Here is a 20,500-nt window from a genome sequence, read left to right as displayed (position 1 = left end):
GAGCACAGGATGCTCTCCACTGCACACCTGTAGAAGGAGGTGAGGACTGAGCTTCCAGACCAGCTCGTCTCAGCCGCCTGAGGAAGTAGAGTCTCTGATGAGCTTTCTTCATCAGGCTGGTGGTGTTGTTGCTCCAGCTGAGGTTGTTGTTCAGGTGCACACCCAAGTACTTGTAGCTGGAGACCACTTCCACTGCAGAATGCTTTTAAAAAAAAATTGATGCATTTTACTGATTCATGTAGACATCACAGTTTTATTTTTCTGTTTAACGACATTGAGGAAAGAGATCTTGTATAAAATAACTTTATGCAGGATCTCATGCAGTACCACAAGATGTGAGTATGTGTTAGGGATGACTCTCAGCTACTACCACACCAAGTATTACCTCTAGTCATATGAGGTCTACTGTGGCAGACAGACACACAGTAAAGCATTAATGCCAGTTTTTCAGTGACTCGTAATAATCTAAAACCAAAAGGTGACTTTGAGGTTAAAACTTGAATGGGTTTTAATGGTCTGACCCCCCAGATATTACGGAGCCTTCGTCACATCCTCCATCATCATCATCATCCTCCCCCCTCAATGGGTCTTCAGATTTCGGTCACCATGGTAAAGGTGCCAGTTCGGCAGAGGACTCAGACTCTGGTGCCCAGGGGATCCACCTCCTGTTGAGACCCCCTGACCTCCTGTCTCCTAGTCTACCACCACCCCTTCCCCCATTTAGCCAGCCCACCCTCACTCCTCCTCCTCCCTGGGAGCAGGGAACCTCCCTGGAGGAGGCCTGGGGCTCCGGAGACTACCTGGAGACGCTGTCCTTTATGGTGCCGGATGGCGAGGAGCTGTCCCTTGCCACGCCACTGCCCAGCCACCCCTGGGACGATAACTTTGAGCAGGACTGGATCTCCTATGATACAGACTTCCCTGTCCGCCCAACTGTCCCCCTCTCCTCCCTTCTCCCTGTCTCCCCCTCCTCCTCCACCCCTAACATACCTCTGCACATAGACTTGGCCCCTCCAGAAGGGTTTCCCTCCTGGGGTGAGGACTACGATCCAGAGGACATGATGCCTTTGGAACCGACAGAGGTGCTGCTGCCAGACATGAACAGTCTGGAATACTACACCAACCTGCTAGCCCGGGAACGAGAGCGGGAACGAGAGCGGAAACGAGAGCGGGAACGAGAACAGGAACGAAAACGGGAACAAGAACAGGAACGGGAGCTGGAACGAGAACGGGAACAAGAACGGGAACGAGAACAGGAACGAGAGCAGGAACGAGAACGGGAACAAGAACAGGAACGAGAGCGGGAGCTGGAACGAGAACGGGAACAAGAACGGGAACGAGAACGGGAACGAGAACGGGAACAAGAACGGGAACAGGAACGAGAACGGGAACGAGAACAGGAAAAGAAGAAAAAGGATGAGCGGGATCAAGTGAACCTAACCGACGCTAGACCATCCATTAGTACTATAGCCACACAAACCCGCCATCCACCTCTGACCCCAACACCAACACCCAGTCCTCCACCTCATCTGGAGCCCAAACAACCCCCACCAGGACCCACCCCTCCTCTCACACCCTCACTTACCCTCTCAGGTGAGAAAAAGCCACCTGCTCCATCACCCACCCTCAGAACCCCTTCCACCTTTGCTCCAACTGCTCCAAAATCAAAAGATCGTAGCCCAGTCCCCAGCAGACACCCTCTTCATCCAGCATCCAACACCACCAGCCGGGCACCGTTCCCTCCACCGCTGAGACCATCCACCCACCCCGACAAACCCGAGAGGCCTTTGGTTGTCATTGAGAAGCCAACAAAAGCTCTGCCCACAACGACCACTACCCAGATGATTTCCATCAGCCTGACAAGAGCCACCCCAGTCACCACGCCAAGAAGAACCCAGACTCCGCCCATCAGACAGTACCTGTGCAACGTCACCAAGCCAGAGCTGTACCTGGTCAGAGTGGGTAAGAGTCGTCCACTGGACATGTGACAAGAAGTTGAAGTCTTTGGTCCAGTCAGCTGATGTGTTTGTCTTTGTGTGTATGCAGTCAGTTCTAAAGGTTCATCAGGTGGTTTCAGCCAGGTCCGAGACCTTTTGAGGAGGGACTTCAACCGCTCTGTGGAGCTGCAGGTAAACTTGTGACTTTTTCTCTGTCTCTGTCATGTCATGCTTTTTTCAGTTTTATCTTTCTGCTCTGTGCCCATTCTTCGTCTTCTTCTTCTTTTTCATTTTCTCTTCTGCCCTTTCTCCGAATACTTCAACAAACAGTTAATCAGCGTTCACAATTTAATTTTACGGGAGCAGATCTTCTCAGAATTTCTAATCTTCTCTTATCTTCTCATAGCCATCTTGATTCTGCTCAAGCTAAAATTCTGGTGTTGGATATTCTCACTTGTCCAACCTGATGATTGACAGCTGTATCCTCCACAGTTCCTCAGAACTCCATCCAGTTTTGCCTTCCGTGTTGTGTCGGGACCGTTGATCTTCACCGCCATATCAGTCATCAACGCTCTTCGGCAGGCACCACGAGGCTCAGGTCCAGTTCCCATTGTGTCACCTCTGTACACTGTACCAGACCACCGGTACCAGGTCCACTCCGTGCTGCAGTTTGTCCCCGCCCATGCTGACATAAGAGTATGCAACTTCACTGACCGTGTGGAGAAAGGGCTCATGATGGCGTACAGGGAGGCGCGGAGAAGATCACACGAGACAGGGAATATCACTGTACAGGTGAGTAAACTTGGTCATTGAGGTTTGGTTCTTGCTGCGTTTTGATAAAAAAAAAGTATTTGACTTTCTCTTCAGCTGCTGAACGTCACACTGAGCCCGGCTCGGCCCATAGCAGGGCAGAATGTTCCTGTGGACATCACATTTGCAGTGCGAGATGGGCGGGGCTATTTGCCAGGATCTGAGGTCAGCGAACACCTGAGGAAGCTCAGCCTGGTGGAGTTCAGCTTCTACGTTGGTTTTCCTGCGCTGCAGATTGCAGAACGTACGACAGTAACCCATCAAACCTGCATTAACACGTGATGGCTGGAGGCCTAATAGGTTCATCTGGTTGAACAGGTGCCCCCTGTTGGCTGGTGGTTGTCTTCTTAGCACAGTCTCAAATCCCTCATATCTTTATACTTTTAATATTCTCTGTGACACTTGGTTTGGATGGTGATTTACTGGATATGTATTGAAGAACATGTGGTAAAAAAAATAGATTAGTAATAAATGTGTATTTCACAGCATTTCATTATCCTGAGCTGAACACGTCTCACCACCTGAAATCCACCTGGGTCCGCACAGGTAAAAACACCTTTCTGTGTGACTTTCTCTGTAGAAAGATGTTAGCTGTTAGCTGTTAGCTGTTAGCGTGGATGTCTCACCCTCCTCAGACTGTTCACAGTGTGAACTGTCTATTACTTGTTAGCATGGATGTCTCACCCTTGGGGTAGAAGTAGGGCAGCCGACTTAGGAACCAAAAGGCCCAGATTTGATCCCCAGTCATTCCCACATATCGAAGTGTCTCTGAGCAAGACACCTAATCCCTAATTGCTCCCTGGGCACTTACATAACTGCCCACTGCTCCACCTGGGTGTATCTCAGGTGGGATGGGTTAAATGCAGAGAACTAATATTGCCATTGTATGGGAACATACAATGATGGCAACACATAGCACTTTACTTTACTTTATTATGGACTGTCCATTATCTGGTGAATGGACTGTACTTATATTGATTGATTGATTGATTGATTGATTGATTTTATTGTCAATTCTGCATATGTACAGGACATACATAGAAATTGAAATTGCGTTACACTCCTACTCAAGTTGCAGCAAACAACAACATTAGCAAAAATAAACTAACACAACTAGTTATATAAAAAATATAAAAGTAAAAGTGAACAGCAGCAGGACCTCTGATGCAACGTGCTCAATAGTGACTAACAGGAGACATATATAGCACCTTTCTATCTTATCAAGATATGCAAAGCACTTTACAACACTCTGTGCTTCATTTACCCATTCATACAACATTCTACTAGATCTCTACAAAGCTAATTGAACAAATCATTCTAAAGGGACAAATCAGAGCTTTATCACATTCATACACCAAAGGGACACACATCGGAGACAGAGAGGGGTTCAGTGTCTTGCCCAGGGACACTTCAGCATGTGACTGCTAGTGGATTCGAACCCTCAACCTTTGCATTGGAGGAAGACTGCTCTAACCATTCAGCCACAGCTGCCCCGCCACTGTTAGCATGGATGTCTCACCCTCCTGTGAACTGTCTGTTACCTGTTAACATGGATGTCTCACCTTCCTTTGACCTGTCCTCTGATTGTTTTAGTCCTGCTGGGGGTTCAGGAGCTTCAGGTGGCTGAGAGAAGTTTTAAAGCACGACTGGAGAGGCGTCTGGCTCTGCTGCTGGAGGAAGGACTGCAGGAGACCAGCAGGAGGCGCTGGAGGAGGGCAACTGCAGTGGGCAACAACAATCTTCAGGTAAACTAATGCAATCTGGACTTCTCTCCCTGACTGGTGTGGCATCTTTTTTACCGTGTGCAGTCATAGAGGATGTGGACTGACTGAGTCTAACAGTAACCCCTTGGTCTTTAAATCAAACAGTGAATGTGACACATCGTCCACTTGTTGTGCCTCAGGTGGTGCGGGTTTCCAGGCTGTCTGGATTTGAGCGCCCCCTGGAAGTGTTTTACTTTGTTGAGGGTCCAGGTGGAGTGAGGGTCCCAGCTGAGGTCACCGCTACCACCATGAACCGTCTTGATCTTCAGAGGGCCGCCATTGTTCTTGGACACAGAGTCCAGAGACCACTGGCCCAACGTGAGTCAAGAACCTCATCTGTCCATAATATTTGTTACTTTAATGGTTTAGATCTGATGCTCACTTGTTCCTCACCTGTTCCTTACCTGTGTCCAGCTGTGGAGACTCTGACCATCCCTCCAGCAGAGACTCAGAGCAGCAGTATCTGGCTGATCGTCGGTGTGGTTGTTCCCGTCCTGCTGGCCGTCTTCATCATTATCATCCTCTACTGGAAGCTGTGTGGCTCTGAGAAGCTGGAGTTCCAGCCAGATGCCATCAGCACCATTCAGCAGAGGCAGAAGGTAAGGCATGGTGTGCTCATCTTTCACCTGTCCTGTCTGTAAAGCAAGTCCACAGCTGAAGCTCAGATCTTCTGCAGCTCCAGGCTCCGAGCGTCAAAGGCTTTGACTTTGCAAAGCTTCATCTTGGGCAGCACAGTAAAGACGACATCATGGTGATCCAGGAGCCCGGTCCGCTGCCCGCCCCCATGAAAGAAGCCACACCTTCTGATGGCGGGGACCTCAACACACCCAAATCCAAAGGATCGTCCACCAAGGTGGCACGTTCAAGCCGCCGCAGAGAAAGGTCAGACAGATTTAATACAACCTGTTTGATTTGGTTCTGTTTGAATTAAACTTTTTATGTTTGTATTCTGATCATTCTTTGTCAGATGGACATGTAGAAACAAAATGATCACCAAACTGCTGTTCTTCCCTTTTTAGGCTCAGCCCGTCGGATGGCGACTCGTTAGGAAGCGACCAATCAAGCGGCAGGGAGTCGGCAGAGGAAAGCACAAGGCCTGTGGCCACGCCCAGCGAGGGCAAACAACACAGGAAGATGCCCAAAAATGGTCAGAGAATCTGTGATGTCGTCATGTGGACTTAGATGAGTGAGGAAGGCAAAGATGTTGTTGTGTTTGACCAGTCTTTATTTCTTTTTTCTGTTTGTTGCGTTTTGTGACTGTAGGGAGGAGCAAAATGGGTATGTCTACACCAAAACACCACAGATCCACTCCAGCCAGTTTTCTGTCAATGAGTTTAAAAAAATCAACCAAATTCAGTTTTTAGAAAGTCCCAGTTGACAGGATCTGGTCTCAGTTATGTTTCAAAATACAGAAAGTCACTTCAAGCTGCATTCTGTGGCCATAGGTTTTAGGTGAAGTGCATGCTGGGACTTGTAGTTGAGTCCTTCAGTTCTTAGTATTTGGTAAATCAGATGTTCTGATCTTTGACTCCTTCCTGCAGGAGCGCCTTCAGGCAGTGGACCAGATGAGCTCCTGTCCTCATCCTCTATCTTTGACCATGTTGATCGTCTGTCCCGTGGCTCGTCTGACGGCACCCGGCGCCAGGCCAACAAGGTACAGCTGATCGCCATGCAGCCACGATCAAGCCCGCCACCAACGCAGCCCCCCCCACAGCTCAGCCCTTCCCTCACTGAGAAGGTCAACACTGAGGTGAGCTGCCAACAATAATGCCTTTTTCCTCATCATTTGTTGGATCATAACAGAACCTGTTGGCTCTGATTCAGCAGGTGGCGCTGAGGCACAAGTCAGAGATTGAGCATCACCGGAACAAACTGCGACAGCGCGCTAAGAGGCGGGGTCAGTGCGAGTTTCCCTCCATGGATGACATCATGGACGCATTCGGAGACGGGCCGGTTCAGAGTGAGGTGGCGCAGCGACTTTATAGCTCCGCCCATGACCACATGGACTGCATCCTTCAGGCCGACACTGCCTCACCCCCCACCCCCACTGACTCCAGAAAAAGGTCAGACTTTGGCAGAATCTTTGGACCCTCTGAGACATTGTACTCCTGACCTTCTGATGGGTCTGTTCAAGTCACAAAAAGAACTCTTGAGTTTCTGCTATGCTTTAGGGTAGAAGTTGATGGAAGTAGGAATTGATACACTTTCACATTTCTGCAGAATATTTTGTTTTAACTTTTGAATCCAGGATGTTTTCAGAGGAATCAAACTTTTTTTTTTTAAGCCTGTCTTTTTCCTTGCAGAGGAAGACGCTCTCCACGATCTCGGAGGGCTCAACAGGGACCAGGAAGTCTCCCTGATACCGACAGAGACCGGCTGCTCATCGATCAGGGTGCAACCTACAGGAAATTCCCAGGACTCAACAATGTGGCCTACATGGTAATAATCCGGTCAGGGTTTCTGTTTTGTCTATCAAATTAAGATGCCACCCCGGCTGAACTGATGCAGGAGAACAGTGGAGAACAGTAGAAGGAGGTTTAGCTGTGGACAGATGATGATCTCAGAGAAACCTAAACACCTTAAAACCAGAGAAAAGGATTCTAGATTTCAGAAAATGCAACCAGTTGGAAGTTGCCAACTTTAGGTTCTTGTTGGATGTGTCCTAGTCCAAAAAGTCTTTCAATTCAGGCATGACCACCCACCAAGTTTATCGTTGCACTGCAGTGGTCCAGGACTACTCAAACGTGGTCCTAGAAAGGAAAACCGAAGGACCAGAACCAGAGTCATGGGTACCCCAGACTGGACCGTATTGTTCTAAACCAGTTGGAGTTTTAATGATACGATATGAATTGGTGATATGTGACTTATCTGTGCTGCTGATTATCCATGCTGCTGATCTCATGCTGCTGAAAACAATGGATCTGCCGTACGACTGGATGTTTCTTTGATCCATAAAACCTACTTAAATATGGCAATGTTGTGGTCTGTGTAGGGTTGGACCCAGATGCAGACATGGGAGCTCAAGTAAAATTAAAACTTTAAAAAAAAATTAAATGAAACAAAAAGCTGACATGTGACAAAAAATTTACAACTGAGAACATGAGGAGGATGAAGGCATAAGGATGAGTCCAATACGAGCTGCCAGTGAAGTGAGGACAAGAGACTGGCTTTAAAGCAAACTGAGGGAGAGAGGAAAATGAAAACACCTGAAACTGATTGCTGATAGCTGGCAGGTGAGAGTGGCAGGCAGGACTGTAAAAACACAGAGCCGACTGAGGGCAGAATGGACCTGATAACTGGAAACATTGAAACGAGGATTGATCTACATACAGAAACACAAATGGATGAGTCTAAACAAAACAGGAGAAAACATAAGAAACAGAAACTCACAAAGAACCTAGATAATCAGGAAAATAACCAATTAAAATAAACTCATAGAACTACTGAACAAAACATCCAGATATGACCGGCACCAGTGTTCCCTGAAGGCCTACATCAGCAGGACGATGCTCCCTGCCCTTCTGCTTCAAGAACAGGGTCTACATTTGGTCTACATTAGATTTAACAACAACCAGTTTGTCAAATTCTCTAGAACTCAGTCCAATCAAACTTTTGTGAGATGTTCTGCACCAACAAGTCAGTTCTATGGAGATCCCAACTCAAAACTTCCAGGACCTAAAGTAGCTCCCATTGAAATGTCAAAGACAGATAGAGCAGACCTTCAGTGATCACAGTAGACCTTTGGAGTTCCACAGTAGAACTTTAGAGGTCTACAGGAGTTCACGAGGAGATGGGTCAGAGCTTATTTGTTTTAGGCTGATGGTCTGGAGGTATAGGTAGTTGGTGTTCATGTCTAATCCCACATACCTCAGTGGTCCAGAGAACTGGTCTGAGACCGTCTTGATGGTAGATATAATAACTTTTGACCTGCGTTCTGAGTCAGACACCATTAAAAAGTTCAGTTTGGAGATCAATGTTTAAACAGTCCTCAAATAGTCCTCAGTCGGAAAAGCATTGATTACTCTCTTTGGGTCAAGGGTGCGGTTCTACCTCAAGTGGAGGAGTTCAAGTATCTTGGGGTTGTGAATGGAACGTGAGATCGACAGATGGATTGGTGCAGCCTCTGCAGTATTGTGGACTCTATGTCGGTCTGTTGTGGTGAAAAAGCTGCTGATCAGTCAGTCTATGTTCCTACCCTCACCTATGGCACAAACTCTGGGTAGTGACCTATAGAATGAGATCGGAGATCCAGGAGGTTGAAATGTGTTTCCTCTGCAGGGTAGCTGGACTCTCCCTTAGAGATAGGGTGAGAAGTTCAGTTATCAGGAGAGACTCAGAGTAGAACCGCTGCTCCTCCACATCAAGAGGAGACAGTTGAGGTGGTTCAGTCATTTGGTAAGGATGATCCCTGGGCACCACCCTATGGAGGTACTTAGGGCATATCTGACTGGGAGGAGACCCCGGGAAAGACCCAGGACATGCTGGAGAGACTGTGTCTCTCAGTTGTCCTGGGAACACCTTGGGATCCTCCCAGAAGAGCTGGAAGAGGTGGCTGTGGAGAGAGATGTCTGGACCTATCTGCTCTACCTGATGCTCTCAGGAACAAACTTTGGAACAAGTGGAAGATGATGGGTGGATGGATGGATGTTTAAACATCTTTTCTATATTCTGTCTCTTCTCTTACAGTCGGACCCTGATCTGCCCCCAGACCACGGCAGTCCGTCCCCAACCGATGAGGTCTTTGACCTGGCACAGCCCCCACCCCCATACATGCCCCCACAACCCTCTATTGAGGAGGCCCGTCAACAGATGCACTCCTTGCTGGATGACGCCTTCGCTTTGGTTTCACCGTCCTCACAGGCCAGTGGCTGTGTCAGCGGGGTAAGATTTCACCTTCTCAATGTCGAACTTCAGAGTGGCAGTGGGTCTCTAACCCCGTAGCCCCCTCCCGTGTCCTTTAGTGTATTTTCTGCAGTTGAGACCAAGATCTTCAACTCTTAATCTAGGCTGATGTTTTATGTTCTTCTGTTTAAATCCTGCAGAGATACACAGAGCTTGGAGTCTCGCCCACATCCATTCAGGGTCTGCTGCAGAGGTCAGTGTGCTAAAACCAGGTGCAGGTCTGGAACCTGGAACTGAGTCAGAACTGATCTTGTGTCTTTTCACAGGCAGGGCTTGGGCTCAGGAGGATATGTTTCTACTGGAGATCAACTGCAGGAATCTGTTTACTCCAACAAAGGGAAGTATGAGGACCCTCCCTCCTCCTCCAGACCACGACCCGTTGGTGGCAGTACAGGTACAGCCCTCCAGACAGACCCACGCAATCACTTTTTAAAACACTTACTGATCTTTTAAAATCACCACATGCACAATGTCACCTGTCAACATTTGTTTTCTGACCGTGTGGCTTTCTAGGTGCACAGCTTCACCACCTGACTCAGGTGGGTTTATCCAGTCAAATTGGGGCATACCCCGGTGTGGGTCGCAGCATGTCTGGGCCCACGGGTTCCAGCTGGCACCAGCAACACTCGGACCAGGACCTGTCCCGACCAGGAGGCAGCAGAGAGAGTGTAAGTCATAAAGTACTTCAGGACTAATGCCAGATTTGGTTCTTGGCAGGTCTGACTCACCCAAACCTGATCTGGTTGAGTAAAACTTTTCTCTCTTTTGTTCATAGGTGCTGTCTTTCCCCGAGTTCTCCTCTTCCTCCGTTTTCCAGATGCCTAGCTCCTCCTTGCGGGACCCGTCAGCTCCACCCTTCCTCCTGACCTCACCCACCCCTGAATACCTGCCGGAGGATGCCTCCCCCTCTGCCCACACCTCTGCCTCTCTTATAAAGGCAATCAGGGAGGAGCTGCGCCGTCTGGCCCAAAAACAGGCCGCGGTTACCAGCTATCCTTAAACCAACCTGGACCTTTCAGGACCAGAACTTCCAGCAGCTGGTTTTCTACTGATCAACATGATCCATATCTGACAACAAGGGCAGTGTCTGGAGGAGACCTCCAGTACTTTACAGGGTCTCGTCTTTCTCTTCGTTTGACCATCGTCTCAGTGTTTCTCTGCACATAAATCATTTCCACTGAAGTGCTTCCTGGAGTCGATCATGAGATGATCATCCTTTCTAAACTTCAACATCGAGTCAACTCATGAACTTTTGGAGGAGCAGGACTTTCTAGGACCTCTAGAGTGAATGGAACATCCTGGAGCTCTGGTTGTGACTGGCTGTTCCACTCATGTGGATTGGTCAATCTTCTTGAGCTTTTGGAAGAAACAGATCTGAAAGTGTATGGTATCTTTTGAAGTTCTAGAACAGATTAGTATTCATTGCGTTCTGGGTTAAGTAGATCTACTGGAGAATATAGAACTTCTTAAGAGCACTGTCCCTTCTGGTCTTGATCCTTTCAAACCTTCTAGAGTGAACATTTGCTCTACAGACGTTGTAATGTACAGATCATGCTCCTGAAGTGGATGGTGCTTTTTAGAGTTCTAGAGCCAATTATCCATTTTAAATTTCTAAAACTACCAAACTGTCTGCAGAGGATCTAAACCTCAAAGTGTACATCACTTCTCACCTTCATCATCCCAGACTTTCTGCATCAAATGTTTGCTTTGGAGTGTTTCTCCTCCTGAAGTGAATTTTGCAGATTATTCTGGAACAAACAGAGATTCTGGGTTCTAAATCATCTAAAGAGCACCACCCCTTTTAAAGTAAATGGTACCTTTTTGGATTCTAGAGCAGACTATTTTGGAACGGACTTCATGGAGTGGATCTCCAACCCCTCGAGTGCACTGTCCTTTCTAAGGAGGATGGTACTTTTTGAAGTTCTCAAGCAGATTTTCATTTATGGAGGTCTGGAACTAAAGGACCATTTGGAGGGGGTCTAGTACCACTAGAGAGTCCACCGCTTCAAGCTTTTGGTTTTTCCAGACCTTCTGAAGCAGATATTTGCACTGCAGTCTTTGGAGTTTATCGTTACATTCCTGAATAGCCTTTCTAAGTTTTAGAGCAGATTGTTCTGGAATAAATTGAGATTAAGACTGAAAAGATTAAATAAAAATAGATCAAATAGATGTGTTTTGAATTAAATAGACCTTCTGGGATCGAGATTCTTATGCCTGAAGTAGATGAAACCTTTTGAATTTCAAGAACAAATTGTGAATTACGAAGGTCTGGAACCAAAAGTCCTTCTGGAGGATGTAGAACCTCTGAAAGGTACCGTCCCTTCTGGCTTTTGTCTTTTCAGACCTTCTGGAGCCGATATTTGCTCTGCAGACGTTAGGGTGTATCATTCCTCCTCGTGAAGTGGATGATGCCTTTAAAAGTTCCTGAAAAGTTCTGAAACAGAAAGTCCTTCTGGAGGGGAACTAGCATGTCTGAAGAGCACGCCTCTTGTAGTTTAGTCTTTCCAGGAGCAGATGTTTGGTGGATAGTCCTTCCTCCTGAAGTTTTAAGGTGGACCATCCTCCTGGGTTCCCTGTGGTGCTAACCTTCAGCCTCATAACATCTCATCTTCAACCACTTACTGCCTTCCATGGTCCCATCAGCCTCGGTGATCAGGTCTGCATCAATCCAACCACCCGCATTGAGGTCTTTGCACTCTTCAACAGCTGGAGGCGCTGCACAGTCCCGACAGCACGAGGAATAAAATAAATGTATAAATAATAAATATATAAGGAAGAATAAAATATATGTAAAGAGATAGAATCCCAACGAGCACAATATAAATGTAAGAGTTACTGAGTATTGAGGTGTGACGTATTTTTGATTGCATATTTAAAAAAGACTTTATTTTAACCCAGAAAAGACCAAACTACTGTTCCGGTGGTGAAACTTGTGTTTGAACTCGCTGTAGATTTTCAGCCGGCGGTTGTTGCTTGGCGTAGCCGCTCGCTCGTGTGTTCGTGTATCGGTGGCAAAGAAAAAGAAACGCAGCTGACGCTTGTTTCGTTGTTTAGTTGCTTCCATTAAAGCTGCAGGTGTGTCAGGTGTGATGTCACAGGTGTGATGTCACAGGTGTGATGTCACAGGTGTGATGTCACAGGTGTGATGTCACAGGTGTGATGTCACAGGTGTGATGCCTTCTGCTTCTTAGGACAGACCTGACGAAAAACTTGGTTTGCACATTTCGGCCTCTTTGCACTCTTTTATTCATGTTCCTTCTTGGTTAAAGGGATAGTTCAGCTCTTTGGAGGTGGGTTCTGTGTAAAGGTTCAGAGTGACTTCATTTTACAGAAATAGAGTTCTGAATTCTGACTGGTCTGACCAAAGTGGACCTCTGCTGTCTGAAGAGGCCAGCAGGTCCTGTTGAATCTCCATCTCCCATCCTGAGCAGCACAATGGACCAGAACCTGGACCGAACCCCAACTTCGTATCTGGTTCTGAGAGAAGGTGGACCTTCCTGTGGCTCCTGGGGTCACGTCCTGCAGGAACATCACCGTGGTGTGGGACTGATGATGGTGAACAGGTTAATAAGGGAACGTCTGAAGGATGACTGGACCTCTTTTCCTGTTTAAAGATGTTTATCTTCATCTTCTGTTTGAGCTTCACCTGGAAACAGATGGTTTGAGGTGTGAAAGAAGCTGAAACGTTGAAGCTGTTTGGATCTCCACTCCTTTCAGTCTGAACTGGATGAGAAGAAAAATAAACTAGGACCACAGAGAATCCAGCCGCACGTGGCACCGTGGCTCATCTAACCACTTTTAAATTAAAACTTTTCTAAATTCATCTGGGAACAGGCTTCCTGTGCGTCACCCCAGCACTTAAAGGCTGGATCAGGTTTCCAAAAGCTACAAGGACAGTTTTACAACATACATTTAAAAAACTGAAGCTCTTTGAATTTTTTATTTTGGTGTGTGTAATGGAGCTAAAATTGATCAAACAGTGTCAGCTTCTTGTTGCTTCATCTGAACCATTTTATTCCAGTTGAGACTAACGGAACGAATAATATTCCTGCAGGAAGGGGGCCAGGCTGCACAGGAAATGCTACAGCTAAAATCACACGGAGTCGATTGTGTGTTCACGCCGACCTTTGAGAATGGATGACAGCCATGGTCCAGCTTGAACCATCCATTAGCTCATATTTCCTGTCAGAAATCAACTTTATTTCTGCAAAATGAGGTCATTCAAAGCGCAGTAACTGATTTTAAATGTCTGGACTTTTATTTTGAAAGAAACCCCTGCTTGTTGAATGTTTGTTGTACTTAAAGCTGCTAGTTTGATTAGTTTAGGATGAATTTAACTGTGGCTGAATCGAAACGTCTGTCCTTCACATGTTGTCTTAGCAGAACGTCTACTCCATCAGGATCATCTCGTACACCTTGTTGCCGTGGTGATCAAGTCCAGTTGTAATGTACCGTTATAAACATCTGGTTTCTACAGAGTGGGTGGTCTGATTTCTGTTTGAGCTGAAGACCTCTGAGTCACGTGTTGGATCTAGAAACAATGTGGTAAACATTTCGATTCAGGGAATTCATCATGATCTGTGACACATTTAGGAGCTTCCGTGGAGGTCTTACACCAAATGAGATCTTTGGTACAGACGTTTTGATTCAGCCGTTAACTTCATGTTCGTCAGTCAGACAGATGGTCCTTTTCAGCTGCTTCTGGCTTTTTGGTGAACATCATCTACTCCCACAAGAGCTCTCATTGGTCCATGCTGTTCTTCAGCAGCTCTCATTGGTCCATGCTGTTCTTCAACAGCTCTCATTGGTCTATGCTCTTCTTTCATTGGTCCATGCTGTTCTTCAGCAGCTCTCACTGGTCCATGCTGTTCTTCAGCAGCTCTCATTGGTCCATGCTCTTCTTCAGCAGCTCTCATTGGTCCATGCTCTTCTTCAGCAGCTCTCATTGGTCCATGCTCTTCTTCAGCAGCTCTCATGGGTCCATGCTCTTCTTCAGCAGCTCTCATTGGTCCATGCTCTTCTTCAGCAGCTCTCATTGGTCTATGCTCTTCTTTCATTGGTCCATGCTGTTCTTCAGCAGCTCTCATTGGTCCATGCTCTTCTTCAGCAGCTCTCATTGGTCCATGCTCTTCTTCAGCAGCTCGCATGTGTCCATGCTGTTCTTCAGCAGCTCTCATGGGTCCATGCTCTTCTTCAGCATGCTCAGTAAGCTTTAGCTGTTCTCGTGTTGCTGTTAATGTTCAGCATGCTGCTAAAAAATATTCAAGTTTAAAAAGTAATGAGTTGCTCTACGTCTGGGTGGAGTTGTTGGCGTCACGGTTCCATGGGATGTTCATCCATCATGAAACTTTGTTTTTATTTTTCGACCTAAAGATATTTTTAAATCTAAAAGAAGATGGTTACAATGTATAAAGTGGAAATGGTGTTAATTAGAAATAAATATATACATCCATATGTATAAAAGTGTTTATCTGTGACTGCTGAACAGACTCCTAGATCTGCTTCTCTGCTGACCAACCACAGACCACCTTTGGACTGTCAGTCAAGCTGTAGGACTTGGCCACGCCCACATGGTGCTGCTTCAAAGACTCCAGGTGGATCTGAGCCTTATCAAACCCCACACACATCGGAGAGAAAAATCTTGCTCTGGTTCTGGTTGAACAGACGAGGATCTTCTCCTGCGTGTTTCCTTCGATGTTTTAGAGTTTCTGTGTTTTTAGACCTTCGCCTGCAGGGCTTCAAACATGACAAAAACTACTGATGTGGGTCAGAATCTCGGCTCTGAACAATCTGCTGCACAAAATAAGCATAACAATATAACCAATAAAAAAATAGATTTCAAACTATCAAGAACCTGAAGAGAACCAAAGTCCAGATGGAACTGGTCCATTGTTTTGTCATGAATGAACTTCCTGCTGGAGTCCAACCATGTTCCTGTTGGTGCTCCTCAGACTGACCTCACAACCAGACCAGGTGAGTCCATCTAGGTCCAGTGAGTCCAACAAAGTTCAGGTGTCAGGGTCTGTAGCTCTGTTTGTGTCCAATCTGTGAGCTGGAACACTGCCAGCAGCCTCACCTGTTCCGCAGCAGCAGCCAGGTGAACCCTCAGCCTTTAAACAGTCTGGTTGGGATGGGATCTAGCAGACATGTGGATGATTTGGATGAAACTATTAATTTTGACAATTCCGAGAGCTGAACAGGACAAAAACAGTCATTTATAAAGAATCTCATGAAGTCATCACTGCTTATAGTTGTAGGGATACATGAATTAACAGAGACATAATTTTTCATTAGACTAGCTATGGTACTGAAAAGGAACCTGGGGTTATTTTTATTCTCATCATTTAAAGATGAGTAATATAAAGTTCTAGCTTTACAGAGAGCTTTCTTATATGTTAGCAGACTATCTCTCCAAGCAAAATAATATTATTCCACATTAGTGGAGGGCCATTTTCTTTTGCAGCTTACATGTTTGTTTTAAAGCACCTGCTGAGATGAATTTACTCTCAGTGACTGTGTAGTCACTTAATGTAAACTCAAAAGTTATTAAAAAATGGTCGGACAGAACAGGATTTTGTTGATGTATTACTAAGTACTTAATCTCTATACCTTAAGTCAGAACCAGATCAAGAGTGTGATGACGAGAATCAGTGTGGGCGTTTTGGGTAAAACCGCTTTAACTACATTTTGAAAGGCTATGCTGTTTTTTCTTGCTCTCAGTGAAGGCGGACACTTTTCCTCCCGCTCCTTCCCCTGCGTCTGCTCTTTGTCCTGTGAACCTTTTTAGAGCCTCTTTTTGCATATCTTCCAAATGGTAAATTATGGATCTGGTCAGCTGGTCTCTCAACACATTTGATCAAATTTTCTTGACAAGAAGACAGGGCGAAGGAGAGCCCTCCTGCCCAGATGGGATACTTACAGCCGGATACACGATGGATTCCTGGGGGCAGTGGAAGATCGCGTGTCTGTCCATGTTGTTGGTTGAGGATGCTGAAGATGCGTACATAATTGGATTTATGATAACAGGATTTCTGCTTTATGGAGTTGGTGGTTACCTGGCATATCGACAAATTCAAAAAATATCATCCGCTGTTCTGGACATCGTGAAGCTGCCTGACCTGCGTGAAGGAATGTGCCGAGCTGTGAACACTCAGATGCTGTGTGAGCTGAGCCGTGAGCTGGACACGATTTCTGCTGAGAACCGCAGGCTACTTGCGGCTCCTGGATCTCGCGGGCAGGAAGGAATTGACCTTGGAGAAGCTACAAGCTCGACCTGGCGATACTGACCACAAAAAGTTGGCTGTTTGAAGTCACCGTTGAGTGTACCAGTGGAACTGTAAGGCAGACAGAAAATAATGGATTCAGCCTGACCCAAAACAACTGCTGTAATCTGAACCTGGCTCGCCCATGTCGGCTTGGAAGGCTTTCTATTTCCAACTCTCCTGGATGTTACGTGAACAAGACGCTCTGCTCCCACTACCAGGTCCTTTTCCCAAGGACATCTGTGGACCTGTCTCAGAGAGCTCTACCGAGGCCGGCTGATAAACGCACCATCACTTATCATGGACTATGGTGGTGGGGGGGGGCATCTGGAACAATGTTCACGGACTTACTTCACACTCATACACTCATTCGCACACACTCCCCTCAACCCACCACCTTCACTGGCCTCCCTCCTTCTGCCCCTCCTCGGTGCTGTAACCTAGGTTGGCTGCAACACTCTCTTGGGCGGCCTGTGCTGGGAGCCCACCCCCACCCCCCGACTCACCCACTCCACATGCATCTTATTGTGTCGTCTGTATGTTGCTTTTTTGTGTGTGCTGAGAGTTTTTGCAAGATATGTTTTTATACCTCTTCTTTCCCTCGCGTTCTCTTTTTCTTATCTCAGGTAAAAATGCAGCGGCTCTCGAGGCTGCAGCCTCAGGGACTCCCGTCTGCCCGTGTCTGTGGTTTGGCTGTTTGTGTTCCTCGGACGGGCTGTACTGAAATGTAATTTTGTTGTGCTTCAGTGCAATGACAATAAAAGTTGATTCTGAGCTATCACTTTCAACATCTACAAATTATTATGCCTTTATCAGGATTCAATAAGTCAGATACAAATCGGACTGGACCCTGGACTGGACCCTGGACTGGAGCCGGACTAGACCCTGGACTGGACCCTGGACTGGACCCGGACTAGACCCTGGACTGGACCCTGGCCCGGACCTGGACTGGACCCTGGCCTGGACCCGGACTGGACCCTGGACTGGACCCTGGACTGGACCCTGGGTTGTAAATCATTTTATATGAAAAACAAAATTAGGCAAATTTCTATAAAGAAGAGTGGTGTGTTCAAGGTCCTGGTGTTTGTTGTGTTCAAGGTCCTGGTGTTTGTTGTGTTCAAGGTCCTGGTGTTTGTTGTGTTCAAGGTCCTGGTGTTTGTTGTGTTCAAGGTCCTGGTGTTTGTTGTGTTCAAGGTCCTGGTGTTTGTTGTGTTCAAGGTCCTGGTGTTTGTTGTGTTCAAGGTCCTGGTGTTTGGTGCGTGTGTTTGTACTGGTCCTCGACTCCTGAGTTGGAGTTTCTGGACGGAAACAGATCCCGCCCCCCTCTCATAGAAACCCCGCCCCCTCCCGTCGGCTCCGCTGTGATACTTCCGGGTCCACCTGGACAGGTGAGTGTGTCTACCTGCGGAGTTTCTGCGGGATGAAAAGAGAGCAAAGGAGCAGCTTCAACCTCCAACTTCAGAGTGAGTAGAACCTGTCTTTAAACCGCCTGAAGTTCGGTTCGGTCCGGGTCGGTTCGGTTCGGGTGTGGAACAGGTGAACAGGGTCATGATGTTTGAGCACGAAGCGTCATGATTTCAAACCGTAGAAAACCTGTGACGAGTCCGAGTTCAGCTCTTTAAAGTCCAGTTCCGGGTCCAGAACCAGGGTCTGAGTCAGGGGCGGCTCCAGGATCTGACCTTCAGGGGGGCTCCCCCTCACCCCCGGGCCGACCATGGCCCTGTGCTTGAACAACATGGCAGCCATGTAAGTTCAATAATAAACTTATTGATGAGCCTGTTTTCACTCCATATTCACATTTTGCACCAAATATTACAAAGTAATCTTTAAATAAAGAAAGAAACAAACGCTGTAACCTTTGACCTCTCTAGGTGGCTTCAAACAACTAAGTTCCTGGCAAAAACCAACGCAGACGTTTCTGTTTTTAGTTTCTACACCGCCTTACAACCTTCCTGTTTTTATTTAGTTTCTTAAACCTTATTCTCTATTATTTGTTCTTCTCAATTTGTTTGATTTTTAAGAGCGTCCATTGTTGTCGTCACTCTTTGTTAGAATCAGGTCTGTCCCCGAGGCTCAATGGGATTAACGTGTATAGATAAAGTTTGAATGACTGGACACAGTTTCCATCATTAATATCACTGAAATAATTCTAAATTAATTAAAGATGCATCTCCACTTCACATTTGAATAAATGGGCTGAAAATAAGAGTTCTCCATAAATGTGGTGATTAAATATATAAAGGTCTGTTTGTTTTTCTAACCTGGTTCATCTTGTGCTCTCTCCATCCCTCTCCTCCTCTCCCCCTCTCCTCTCCTCCTCTCCTCCTCTCCTCCTTGTGCTATCAGCCATAAAGCAACATCAACAATATATGTATGTAATGTGTAATTCCCAGTAGCGTCGGGTTACACTCACATTATATTTACATAATTACATAACGAACTTGAACCCTTCAGACTGTTTAAAGCCGTTAAAGTCACAGAAACCTAAAACTGTGACTTCCTGTTTATTTGGTTTAAAGTGAAAAACTGCATCAGGTTCTGGAGAACTTCAGAACCCAAACCGGACTTCAGAAACCTTCAGTCTGGACAACCACAAGTCTGTCAGCAGCGCGAGACAATAACCCACACGTGGCAGACCCACTCATGGATTCATTCAGGAATGCTTGTCACCCGCTGACACGTCACGCCTCCCTCAGAGGACGACTCTCAGCTACCACCACACCCAACTTCAGCTCAGTTTCAGTAAAACCAACTGATCTAGAGCCAGTCTTGGTGGATTAGCTGTGGCAGCCACCTTGAATTGGTTTAATCTTCTGCAGATGTTCATCCAACAGTTTCTCAGGAGAAACGTTTGAGTTTCAGAGTTCAGAAGCCTCAAAGAAACCCTGATGAGTCCACTAGCCATATGTTCAGTGACATACAATATTGCTAAACATCTGGCTGGTATTTTAGCTCCTCTTGTTGGAAACACACCTCATCACATAAAGAACTCCATTGATTTTGCTAACAAAGTTCAACACTTGAAACTAACCCCAGGAGAAACCCTTGTATCGTATGATGTGACCTCTCTTTTCACATGCATACCCATCTCTGAAGCAGTAGAAACCGTCAGAAAACAACTTCTACAAGACAAGGACTTAATCAACAGGACCAACTTCACCCCGGACCAGATCTGCACCCTGTTGGACCTCTGCCTCTCCACCACTTATTTCAAGTTCAGTTACAGTTTCTACAGACAGAAGCACGGCTGTGCCATGGGATCTCCAGTGTCACCCATTGTTGCAAACAATGGGTGACACTGGAGGGAATGAGGGAACAAAGCCAAGCCATTGGTTCCGATATGTGGATGACACCTGGGTCAAAATCCAAGCCAAGGAAATAGAAGCGTTCACCAGACACATTAACTCGGTCGATAACAACATCAAGTTCACCAGAGAGGATGCAAACGACAACAAGCTGCCTTTTTTGGACTGTTTGGTTCAGATGGAGAGAGAGGACAGCCTCAACATTGAAGTGTACAGGAAACCAACCCACACAGACCAGTATCTTCTGTGTGACTCCCACCATCCACTGGAACACAAACTCTCTGTCATCAGAACTTTACAACATCGGGCCGAATGCGTCCCCATGAAGACAGAAGGGAAGGAAAAGGAACTGAAACACGTTCAAGAAGCTCTTCAAACATGTGAATATCCTAACTGGGCTTTTGTCAAGTCAGTGAGGAAATCTACAAAACACACCAATAAACAGAAAAAGGAGAACAACAGACGTAAAAACATCGTCATCCCTTATGTTGCTGGAGTATCAGAGAAATTCAGAAGGATCT

General features: G+C 46.5%; 1 protein-coding gene across 1 annotated transcript in view; it reads left to right on the top strand.

Annotated features, from left to right (window-relative positions):
- The window catches only part of si:dkeyp-27e10.3 (UPF0606 protein KIAA1549), a 21,535-nt gene extending 10,964 nt beyond the window's left edge, over nt 1-10,571 (top strand). The window contains exons 2-20 of the mRNA XM_037696112.1: nt 529-1,962; nt 2,047-2,129; nt 2,430-2,729; nt 2,805-2,991; nt 3,234-3,293; nt 4,341-4,492; nt 4,651-4,828; nt 4,925-5,109; nt 5,187-5,392; nt 5,530-5,657; nt 5,774-5,788; nt 6,055-6,260; nt 6,338-6,573; nt 6,814-6,949; nt 9,197-9,391; nt 9,553-9,605; nt 9,679-9,806; nt 9,926-10,080; nt 10,188-10,571. Of these exons, the coding sequence (XP_037552040.1) occupies nt 529-1,962; nt 2,047-2,129; nt 2,430-2,729; nt 2,805-2,991; nt 3,234-3,293; nt 4,341-4,492; nt 4,651-4,828; nt 4,925-5,109; nt 5,187-5,392; nt 5,530-5,657; nt 5,774-5,788; nt 6,055-6,260; nt 6,338-6,573; nt 6,814-6,949; nt 9,197-9,391; nt 9,553-9,605; nt 9,679-9,806; nt 9,926-10,080; nt 10,188-10,412 (4,262 nt within the window). The 3' untranslated portion in view covers nt 10,413-10,571. The remainder of the gene's footprint in view (nt 1-528; nt 1,963-2,046; nt 2,130-2,429; nt 2,730-2,804; nt 2,992-3,233; nt 3,294-4,340; nt 4,493-4,650; nt 4,829-4,924; nt 5,110-5,186; nt 5,393-5,529; nt 5,658-5,773; nt 5,789-6,054; nt 6,261-6,337; nt 6,574-6,813; nt 6,950-9,196; nt 9,392-9,552; nt 9,606-9,678; nt 9,807-9,925; nt 10,081-10,187) is intronic.
- The last annotated feature ends 9,929 nt before the right edge of the window (nt 10,572-20,500 follow it).

This window comes from Nematolebias whitei, chromosome 22 (genome assembly GCF_014905685.2).
Source record: "Nematolebias whitei isolate Nwh7 chromosome 22, NemWhi1, whole genome shotgun sequence".
In the NCBI taxonomy this organism is placed as follows: Eukaryota; Metazoa; Chordata; class Actinopteri; order Cyprinodontiformes; family Rivulidae; genus Nematolebias; species Nematolebias whitei.
Note: the sequence above shows the minus strand (reverse complement) of the source record. Positions and strands in the feature narration are given on the sequence as shown.